Raw genomic sequence first — 12,634 nt, forward strand, 5'->3', positions numbered from 1 at the left:
ACATAAAACGAATATCTAAAATAAACATTCAACTATAGAGTGTTCGGTTGGCTTTGAGTATTAATTTGAGTATTACTTTCAACTTGAATGTTTGCCATCTAATTGAGTGTTAATTTCAGTGTTATTCTTAAATTTAGGATTAACATTAAAATTAACACTCAATTAGATGGCGAACATTTAAGTTGAGAGTATATAATAACACACTAATTAAAAGTAAATTAAAGAGCGAACACTTAAGTTGAGTGTTTACACTGAATTGAGTGTTTACCCCTTGTCCCAAATTATACTCAACTTGAGTATTTTTTTAAGTGTTATTTTTAGTGTTTTTTCCGTAAGGGACTTGATTTATGCTCCATTAATTGTAGAGATAAAAAAGATATGATGGGATATTATTTGGATGTAATAGAATATCGTAAGATATTAATGAATATCTTACAATATCTTATAATATTTTAAGATATTTTTTGGGATATCGAAATATATTAATAAGATATCATATGATATTTTAAGATATTTTACGATATTTTAAGATATTTTTGTAGGATATCCCGGGAGCTACTCATTGAGATATCCGTGGGATCGCCTTCGTCTGTCTGGGATAATTTGGGATATCCTCAGGATAAAGTGTGCTGTGTGGGTTTCTACGACTATTGCTACGGCCTACGACTCTCCAGTGCAGATGGCCCTTTACACATGAATTGACATAACCCTGACATAAGGTTTTGACGCGTCGGATTGGGCGACAATAACCGTAACCTGCCGTAACCGGCTAATTCAAGTACGTGATTGGTCGAAACCTTAGGGTGCAGTCCCATGGAGCGGATTATGCGGAACGAGCGGATCACCAATCACAAGATCGTTTCGACGGAATTTTTGCAAGAGTTCTATCAGAATGATCCCGCAATTGGTGATCCGCTCGTTCCGCTTCCGCATAATCCGCTTCATGGGACCGCACCCTTAAGGGCCATCTACAATGGAGTGTTTTAGCCGTAAGGGCTACCGCACAAACTCTTCCATAACGCGTTACGTTACGTTAAGTACTCCATACGAACCTAAGTTGTACTTAAAATTTAACTTAAATCAACGCACAAAGAAATCCTTAACGTAAGAACTTAAGAACTTACATTAAGGATTTCTTTGTGCGTTGATTTAAGTTAAATTTTAAGTACAACTTAGGTTCGTATAGAGTACTTAACGTAACGTAACGCGCTATGGAAGAGTTTGTGCGGTGGCCCTAACAGCACTAAACTACAGCAATGCTGTCTAGAATAAAAACGACGTAGCAATAACATACAAGCCGGCCATCAAAGAAAGGTGACTAAAAACTAATCCCGAATGCCCCAACGCTCATCGTAAGCACGCAATGAATTGGCTCAATGTCTGCTGTAGGCTGTAAACAGTAAAGCAATACGAAGTGGAGACATTTTCTACGACTACTGCTACGGCCTACGACTCTCCATTGTAGATGGCCATTTACTGTTAAGACCCTCACACATGAATTGACATAACCGTAAGATTTCGACCAATCACGTACTTGAATTAGCTGGATACGGCAGGTTACGGTTATGGTCGCCCAATCCGACGCGTCAAAACCTTACGTTATGGTTATGACAATTCATATGTGAGGGCTTTTACGGTTATGTCAATTCATGTGTAAGGGCCTTTACGGTTATGTTAATTCATGTGTGAAGGCCTTTAGGTCAAAATCACGTGGTGCAGAATAGAGCTGCCGAGTAGAACGTGCATCATAGAAACAGCCAATCAGAACTTTGCCGCATCAACGCATTCTTATGTGGCAAAGCTCTAATTGGCTGCTTTTATGACGCACGTTCTATTCCGCACCATGTGATTTCGGCCTAAGGGTGACGTCCCATGGCGCGTATTGCGATACGCGCGTATCGGGCGTATCGAACTCTGCAACCAATCACAGATATTCCGCTGCTTTCAATACGCTGAAATATGTCTTTTATGTCCCATGAAGCGGATTACGAGGAAGCAGAACAAGCGAATCACCAATCATGGGACTGTTTCAACGGAATTTTTGAAAAGGTTCTATTAGAACGATCCCGTAACGATCGTGACTAGTGATCCGCTGATTCTGCTTCCGCGTAAGGCTGAAATCACATGGTGCGGAATAGAGCTGCGGAATAGAAAGTGCGTCATAGAAGCAACCAATACGAGCTATTCCGCATTTTCTGTTCCGCAAATGTTTAACCGGCCTGTTTCCATGGTGCATCATAGAAGGGCAATAACGCATCCGGAATGAAAATTACCCAGGTAGCAAGCCCATGTCATTTTGACGTCCCAAAATGGTCATATCTGGTCATATGTCGTCAAAATGACCATTTTTTTACATGACCTAAAATTGACGTCATAATGACGTCATTTCGAAGTCATATTTCAGTCATGATCTGACGATTATTTTCCCAGACAGCACACATCCAAAATCAGAACATAAAGACGTCATTAAGACGTATTTTAGACACGGTCTAAAGCGGTGTCTATACAATGAGATTTAAGGCGTAAGCATAGCATATTATATAAGCATATTTATATTTACTTTAAGAGAACTTTTTTAAGAAAACATTTAGATATCTTGGAAATAATTTCAAAATGGTCAAATTAACCATTTGAACGCTTCAAAGTCTTAATGCTAAATAGATCGCAATTTCCATCAAATTATAAAGGTTATGGAAAAAGTTAAATTTAACAATGAAATTAATAAGTAAATAAGTTAATGCTATTTATTTTTAATATGTTTTGCAAAATTTAATTGCTTTTATAAAAAATAATATAATTGCGACAGTTTCCCACATAGAAATTGGCATCCAGTGGATGTCCAATGGACGTCCATAAAACCTCCATAGATCCATGGGACGTCTATGTCCATGGTGGAAGTCAGATAGACGTCCATTAGAGGTCTAGTAAACTTCCTTAACTCCATTGGAGATTTACCTCTATGGCGGAAGTTAGGTAGACGTCCATTAGGGATCCAGTAAACTTCCATGGCTCCATTGAAGATTTACCTCCATGGCGGAAGTTAGACAGACGTCCATTAAAGATCCAGTAAACGTCCATGGAGGTTTACATCCATGGTGGAAGTTAGATAGACATCCATTAGGGATCCATAAACATCCAAAGCTCCATTGGATGTTTTCTTCCACAGTGGAAGTTAGATGGACGTCTATTAGAGATCCACTAAACTTCCATAGCTCTATAGAACATTATTTCCATGATGGAAGTTAGACAGACGTCCATTAAGGATCTATTAAACTTCCATAGCTCTATGGAACATTTACTTCCATGATGGAAGTTAGATAGACGTCCATTAGGTATCCATTAAACTTCCATAGCTGTATGGAACATTTATTTTCATGGTAGAAGTTACCCAGACAACACGCTTATCAGAATGAAAACTTTAAGAAAACTTTTTTAAGAAAACATTTAGATATCTTGGAAATGATGTCCAAATGGTAACATTTATCAGAGACGTCTACTAAGAGAGGTCTTTGAGATATCTCATGGAAGAGTTTTATTTAAGTTTCTTGAAAATGTTATCCTTATGATATCATAGCTAAATGATATCAGCTTAATATCTCATAAAAGATATCACAATGCTGTCCGATTTTTGAGCCGTCCATGCGCGTGGTAGTTGACTCAGAAATCAGACAACACTATAGCATCCTGAATTAGAGATCCATTTGATATTAAAAAAATTTATCATAAAGATAATGTTTTCAAAAATAACGGTTTGTCTACAATTACTGCGCACAAAAAAATGCATAAAATCTAAATTTATCATGTACTGAATACAAAAACAGAATAATAAATGTACTATTCAATTTTTCTTAGAATATATATGATCTATATAGTTAAAATTATCTAATTACCATTTGAACGCTTCAAAGTATTAATGCTAAATAAATCACAATTTCCATCAAATTATTAAGGTTATGGAAAAAAATAAATTTAACAATGAAATTAATAAGTAAATAAATTAATGCTATTTATTTTTAATATGTTTTGCAAAATTTAATTGCTTTTATAAAAAATAATATAATTGCGTCAGTTTATAACATATATGTATATGTAGACAATATCAATGAGTCAAATTGGCATAGCAGATAGAGTACAAGGTTTGTAATCCTAAGGTCCCGCCCACCCTTACGGAAAAAACACTCTAATTTTGAGAGTTTACACTCAAAATTGAGTGTTAATACTCGATTTTGGGAGTTTACTCCCAAATTTAGGTGTATACGCTCAAATCTTGAGTATTTACACTAAAGATTGAGTGTTTATACTCGAACATTGAGTGTGTACACCCAATGATTGAGTGTTCATACCAAAGTTTGGATGTAAATATTGAATATTTGAAAGTATACTCTCAACATTTGGATATGACACTCAATAAATGAGTGTATACTTCCAACATAAAGTGTGAACACTGAAACGTTGGAGATGTACACTCGACATCTATTGAAGGTACCCAGATAGCCAAAGAAAGGCAACGTGTTGTTATTTTGCTATCACTTATTCCCTATTAATTTTATTAAACTAAAGCCAAGGTGTTTCCGCAAACTGTCTGTTGTTCTGACATCATATAAAATTCTACATCAGAATTCAACAAACTGACGGCAAGTTGTCAACATGCATGCACAATTGCTGTCATTGTAACAAGTTTATTATTCCTCAATGCATGCACTTATAATTTTATAAATTCATGAAGGTTATTTGCTCTCCTGATGTTAACTTCGTTCCACGTTAAATTACAATGACAGCAAATTGTGAGCAAGTTCACAACATACATGCAGTGCATTAATTTGCCCGATATGTTTAATTTCGCTTGGCTATCTGGGTATACACTTAATATTGAATGTGCACTTTCAAACATTGAATTAGAAAATGTCAAATAAAAACAAAAGCAAGAAAAGCAAGTTCAACCAAAACATTCAACTATAGAGTGTTCAGCTGGCTTTGAGTATTAATTTGAGTATTACTTTTAACTTGGATGTTTGCCATATAATTGAGTGTTAATTTCAGTGTTATTCTTAAATTTAGGATTAACATTGAAATTAACACTCAATTAGATGGCAAACATTCAAGTTGAGAGTAATAACACTCTAATTAAAAGTAAATTAAAGAGCGAACACTCAAGTTTACACTGAATTGAGTGTTTACCCCTTGTCCCAAATTATGCTCAAATTGAGTATTTTTTAAGTGTTATTTTTAGTGTTTTTTCCGTAAGGGAAACATTGGATTAGAAAATGTTAAATAACAACAAAAGCAAGAAAAGCAAGTTCAACCGAAATTAAAATTAATCTGCATTGGTAGAAATGGACATAAAACGAATATCTAAAATAAACATTCAACTATAAAGTGTTTAGCAGGCTTTGAGTATTAATTTGAGTATTACTTTCAACTTGGATGTTTGCCATCTAATTAAGTGTTAATTTCAGTGTTATTCTTAAATTTAGGATTAACATTGGAATTAACACTCTATTAGATGGCGAACATTCAAGTTGAGAGTAATAACATTCTAATTAAAAGTAAATTAAAGAGCGAACACTCAAGTTGAGTGTTTACACTGAATTGAATGTTTACCCCTTATCCCAAATTATACTCAACTTGAGTATTTTTTTAAGTGTTATTTTCAGTGTTTTTTTCGTAAGGGCAGGTAGCAAGCCCACGTCATTTTGACGTCCCAAAATGGTCATATCTGGTCATATGTCGTCAAAATGACCATTTTTTTACATGACCTAAAATTGACGTCATGATGACGTCATTTCGAAGTCATATTTCAGTCATGATCTGACGATTATTTTCTCAGACAGCACACATCCAAAATCGGGACATAAAGACGTCATTAAGACGTATTTTAGATACGGTCTAAACCCATACAGCACAAAAGCTTGCAGCAACATTGCTGCAACGTTGCAACATTGCATATTGCGATGTAATGTTTCAGAGATATTGCAAAGACATTATTTTACAATATTACTTCAGCAATGATGCAGCAACATTTTAAAATATTATTAAAATAGTGAAAATAGATAAAATTAATATTCAATACAGCCCAAAGAACACATTATATAGTCAAAATGATATCACATTGATGTCATAATTACATCACGACAGAAAAAGTCAAAATGATAATTTTTGGTAACAACATTTGACGGTTTATTGACGTCAAAAAAATGTCATGCTTGTAATATTATATATTTAGTATTATAGTAATGTGCAGGGTTTTTCTTTGCTAGTTAAAAGAATTTTTGAAATACATTTATAGAGTAAAAACATATGTGAAACAAATTTATTAAAATGTTTATATCTTATAATTATAATAGATATAATTGAACAAACTATATATATATATATATATATATATATTAGTATTATAGTTTTCATAATTTTAGTGTATTGTTTAATTTAATGTATTGCTCTAAAAATAGTTCTATTGCAAAATTAATTATTACCTGTACATATTACATATGCATAATGTACCATAAGTATAATTTCTATATAAGCTGATACGTTTTTATATATTAAAATTAGAGATTAGTCATCTTTTCGTCACGGAGCAAACTCAGATAGCACAGATGATCCTTTTAAGTTCAAAAAGAATTCACCTTTTTTTATTCTTTAAAAATTTACATAATCTGTTCGAAATGAGTTCAAGAAGAGTACCATATTTAAATTTGTTATAAATTCACATAATGTAGTCAAAATGAGTTAAAAAAAATTCAATATTCAAATTCGTTATGAATTCATATAATTGATTCGAAATTAGTTTAAAAAGAATACCACATACAAATTTATTATCAATTTATATAATTTAGTCAATATTAAAATTCTTATAAAGAGCCATAACACTATAGAAAGGTATAACAAATATAAGTGTCTTTTTATTTTTTTGCTTTTGACAACGCATAAAATTTCTATAACACATTTTTTGATTTTAATAAAAAGAACATAAAAATATATATTTCTTTGTTATTTGTAAAAAATACTATTATTATCTAAATAGTATATAAATACTTTATGCTATTATATATATAGTATATGTATATACATATATATATATATATATTATTTGTCATAAATTTGATATATAACTAAATAAATATTTTTTTTTATTATAATAAACATATAATAATGCGTTTAATAAAAAATTTGTAAAAAAAATTGTAAAAAAGTACGTTATATATTTTTATATAAAATCAGGAAATGTTAATTCAATAATATACTACAATAAAATATGCGAAAATTTTATACATAATTTATACATGTATAGTAACAATAAGAGAGTTTCTCACTTATAATAATAATATACTAAATTCTCTATTTTTGTAGCAGTATATTTTTAAATTAACATTTCTTAAAATTTCAAAAATTCTTTATTTTTTTTTTACACCAAATAGCAATTCTTTTTTGTACTATAAAAAAATCATAATAAATTCAAAAAGGTATCTCGATAAAGTTTTATTAGAATACTATTAAAAAATAATTTTAAATTCAATGCGAATTCTTATAGAACATAAAATGAACTTTATATGCATTACAAAAGGGGCTCAGAATTGGTGACATACAAAAGAATTTTTTTTAAACTCTTAAGAATCCTTTTGGTGCAGAAATGGGTTAGAAAAAGACTTCATTTCAAAATTTGGGTGTTCAAAAAGAATTCTTTTCGAATTCGTTGTGCTATCTGGGAAGTCATCATCTTTTCGTCACTAAGTAGCTAGTAGCAGATACTGGAGTCAATTTTTGGTCATACAAAAAATGCGTGACTATTTCGAATCAAAATAAAGTCATTTTGACTTTTTGTTGACTTTAGTGTGTTCCTTGGGAGTTTGAATAAATTAATATATTACAGTAACTTTTAAAAAATAATGTAAAAGTGATCGTTCTATATTATTTAAAATTTTTCATCTATAGAAATACATGCATTCTGGAGTAGTTTTAATTTGTGTGTAAAACTATTATTATGTAGATTTGTGTATAACAGAGTACAAGGTTATTCAAAATTATTTTAAATAACTGTATTTTTTAATTTAACAAATACAGAGTGATTATAGTGACATTAACCAAACAATCATCCGATTATAGTGACATTAACCAAACAATCATCCGATCAATTTATTCGGTTTTAAATAACTATATTTTGAATTTAACAACAGAGTGATTACGTCAACTAAAAGATAAATTTTGTAAGTTTTGTCTCTCATCTTATAATGTACTTATATAAGATAAAAGACAAAACTTGCAAAGTTTATCTTTTGGTTGAAGTTTCACTAATCACTCTGTATTTGTTAAATTCAAAATAGTTATTTAAAATCAGATAAATTATTTTGAATAATCTTTTTCTGAATAATATTGCATACATATTTTACTGCAATATTGCTACAATATTACGTAACAATATTTCTAAAAACGGACATTTTACCATTGCTGCAATCTTGCAGCAACCTTGCAACGTTTATGCAATATTGCAATCTTGCGTTGAAATGTTGCTACAATGTTGCTGCAATCTTTCTGTGCTGTATGGGAAGCGGTGTCTATAAATGAGATTTAAGGCTTAACGCATAATTTAAGCATATTATATAAGCATATTATATTCAACTTTAAGAGAACTTTTTTAAGAAAACATTTAGATATCTTGGAAATAATTTCAAAATGGTCAAATTAACCATTTGAACACATCAAAGTCTTAGTGCTAAATAGATCGCAATTTCCATCAAATTATAAAGGTTATGGAAAAAGTTAAATTTAACAATGAAATTAATAAGTAAATAAATTAATGCTATTTATTTTTAATATGTTTTGCAAAATTTAATTGCTTTTATAAAGAATAATATAATTGCGACAGTTTATAACATCCCAGATAGCTACAAATGTATGTATGAGCACAAATTGTTCTCATGTTGCTAATAAAGATGTTAGCATCTTGCTATGCATTTACGTCGTCCCTTGTGCTGTTATTTGCTAGCATTCGACACTGATCTTAAATAATGCTAGCATAATGTTTGAAACGTGCAAAGAATTTTATTTCCGACATCGAATGCTAGCAAACAACAGCACAACGGACGACATAAATGCATAGGAAGATGCTAATATCTTTATTATACCAAACTGGTTATCTGGGATATAAGTATATGTAGACAATAACAAGTACCCATATCGATGATTCAAACTAACGTAGCAGATAGAGTACAAGGTTTGTAATCCCGGGTTCAAAACCTACCAGCGGCAAGTAAGAATAAAATAAAATAATATAATTTGAATTTAATTAATTAATAAAAATTTATCCCAAATTTAGTACGTACTGTTGATAAGAATAATAATAAAAATAAAATTTTTATTTTATTTTTTTATCTCTAGTTGCATTTTAAAGATATCCGATTTAAGAAATCTTTTAGATATTAGTTTCATGATATCTTTCTGTTCTCAAAAAACGACGCATTGGTTAACATTCTGACATTATATGTTCCCAGTGAACACATTTTATAGCGGCAATATAACATGGAAGTTACATGTAATTTAACATTGTTATTCTTGTGATATGTAGGTGCTATATGACATGGAAATAACCTGTTACGTAATATTTGTTATACGCAAGTGATATAGCTGTTATACATCGTTTTGGCGTTACAGTTATTCAACAAAAATTGTATAATCGTAACATAACACGTTCGTATCAATGTTATTACGGAACGATGCGTCGTAGTTGACTCAGAAATCAGACAACATTACAACATCCTGAATGATAGATCTATTTGATAATAAAAAAAATTATTATAAAGATAATGTTTTCAAAAATAACGGTTTGTCTACAATTACTGCGCACAAAAAATGCACAAAATCGAAATTCATCATGTGCTGAACAAAAACAGAATAATAAATGTATACTATTCAATTTTTCTTAGAATTACGATCTATATAGTTAACCATCTAATTAATCATTTGCACGCTTCAAAGATTAGTGCTAAATAGATCGCAATTTCCATCAAATTATTAAGGTTATGGAAAAAGATAAATTTAACAATAAAATTAATAAGTAAATAAATTAATGCTATTTATTTTTAATATGTTTTGCAAAATTTAATTGCTTTTATAAAAAATAATATAGTTGCGTCAGTTTATAACATATAAGTATATGTAGACAATAACAAGTACCCATATTGATGAGTCAAATTGGCATAGCAGGTAGAGTACAAGGTTCGTCATCCTAAGGTCCCGGGTTCAAACCTAGCAGCGACAAGTAAAAATAAAATAAAAAATTACATAATTTAAATTTAATTAATTAATAAAAATTTATTCTAAATGTAGTATGTGCTGTTGATAAAAATAATTTAAAAAAAATGAAATTTTTATTTTATTTTATTTTTCTTTGTAACTGTTGTGTAACGGTGAGATAACATGTAATTATAACATGTTATATTGCTGAGTCGGAAATTGTAACTTACATGTAAGTTACGTGTAATTTCAGAGTAACGTAACCTGTTATATTCGGTTACATTGCTGTTACACTGCTGCTATATTACTGTGTTCACTAGGTTATCTTTTAAAAGTCTCTTTATGTTATCATTTTCAGAAACAGGATATTTTTTAGAGATCTTTTTGACAACATATTGTTCACCTCATTCTATGACGTCAAAATACGGTACATTTCATAACGTCAGGAATTTGTGACATTCGATCGTCATTTTAACGTCATAAGAGCGTCATTTCGTGACGTCAAGAATAGTCAGTAAATGACCATTTTGTAATAGCAATAATAATCATTAATATAATGTTATATGAAATTTTGTATTGAATATTAAAAAGTTGAAAACAATATTTTTAAATTTTTGAACTGTATTGACGTATTCTTGGTCATTTTCTGCACCATGTGAACAGGCCGGTCAAAGATTTGCGGAATGCGTTATGCGTGATGTAGCCTTGGTCGTACACACCATGGAATAATTGTTAACCTTTTTTGCTAAAACTTTGTTTTTGTCAGAAAATAGTAAAGGTTATGAATATGGAAAATAAAATAGTGATGGTTCAAGAGTCTATTAAAGTTTTAACGAGAGTATACATGAGAAGAACTCCAATGCTCCAGTATCAAAAGGAAAAAATCAGTTTTGCTTTAGCCCAGATAGCCAGTTTGGTATAATAAAGATATTAGCATTTTCCTATGCATTTATGTCGTCCGTTGTGCTGTTGTTTGCTAGCATTCGATGTCGGAAATAAAATTCTTTGCACGTTTCAAACATTATGCTAGCATTATTTAAGATCAGTGTCGAATGCTAGCAAATAACAGCACAAGGGACGACGTAAATGCATAGCAAGATGCTAACATCTTTATTAGCAACATGAGAACGATTTGTGCTCATACATACATTTGTGGCTATCTGGGAGTGAAATTATGGTTATTGTATACAAAATTGTCAAAGTAGAAATAAAAAAAAAGGATGTGGGTCAGGCCTATTTATTCAATTGAGCAGCGTTTCTCTCAAGGAGATACCCAGGTAGCCACAAATGTATGTATGAGCACAAATTATTCTCATGTTGCTAATAAAGATGTTAGCATCTTGCTATACATTTACGTCGTCTCTTGTGCTGTTATTTGCTAGCATTCGACACTGATCTTAAGTAATGCTAGCATAATGTTTGAAACGTGCAAAGAATTTTATTTCCGACATCGAATGCTAGCAAACAACAGCACAACGGACGACATAAATGCATAGGAAGATGCTAATATCTTTATTATACCAAACTGGCTATCTGAGATAGTGACAATTTAATTAATATATATGTTACGAATGACAGATCCTTTATTATATTTTAATTGTATTTTAAGAATGGATGCTAGCATCTTTGAAGATCTATTATTAATAGTAGATCCTGGAATTGAAAAACAATTAAATATAAGAGAATCAATTGCTTTAATTTATATACAAAACTCCAAATATGATTAATATGCCATGATGTTCTATGACGCTATGACGCAACGATGCCAATGACGCGAACGCATGCAGAAAAAATTGTAGACACTGCGGCAAAACTCTGATTGGCTGCTTCTATGACGCACGTTCTATTCCGCAGCTCTATTCCGCACCATGTGATTTCAGCCTTAGCCGAAATTTGGTTAGGTCCGTTAAAACGGACAAAATTCCATAGCTAGTTTCCCTTCTAAAATATTGCCTGGTTTAAGGCATGAAAAATGTTTTCACACGTCAGTTCAAGATTTTGTTTTCATTTTTTTCGATTTTTTCCACATTTAATTATTTATAAAATTTATTTATAAACATATTTTTTTAAAACAAATATTTTTTACTGTTATGGCAGTATAGATATTAAAAGAATTGTTTAAAAGAACAGTATTACAAAAATACTTCATTTTATATATTGTTTTAGTAAAACTTGAATGTAGTATATGCAAAATTCTTATTGTAAAACTTTGATGAATAATGATAGTTATCAAGCATCTCCTATACCGGAACTGGACGTAATATTCTCCAAGTTTCGTGGTGAAAAAAGTACTGGTAATCAGAGCATTTGGATCAATTGCCACAGGTAAATAGATAGAAATAACATTAAATCTTGTCGTATTTTTTGGTACATTATAGTTTATGCAGAGCTGTGCATTAACAAA

At 30.8% G+C, this 12,634-nt stretch overlaps 1 protein-coding gene across 7 annotated transcripts in view; it reads left to right on the forward strand.

The window, feature by feature from the left end:
- Positions 1-11,594: 11,594 nt before the first annotated feature.
- Positions 11,595-12,634, forward strand: part of LOC105834815 — a 110,766-nt gene continuing 109,726 nt past the window's right edge. For 2 of the 7 annotated variants that reach the window (XR_004962770.1, XR_004962771.1), the window contains exon 1: positions 11,595-12,555. Coding sequence is in view for 1 of the 7 variants with exons in the window: in XM_036285226.1 (XP_036141119.1) it covers positions 12,416-12,555 (140 nt within the window). In the remaining 6 variants the exon portion in view is untranslated. The remainder of the gene's footprint in view (positions 12,556-12,634) is intronic. The other 5 variants (XR_004962779.1, XR_004962780.1, XR_004962777.1 and 2 more) reach the window with 3 other exon arrangements.

This window comes from Monomorium pharaonis, chromosome 4 (genome assembly GCF_013373865.1).
Source record: "Monomorium pharaonis isolate MP-MQ-018 chromosome 4, ASM1337386v2, whole genome shotgun sequence".
Lineage (NCBI taxonomy): Eukaryota > Metazoa > Arthropoda > Insecta > Hymenoptera > Formicidae > Monomorium > Monomorium pharaonis.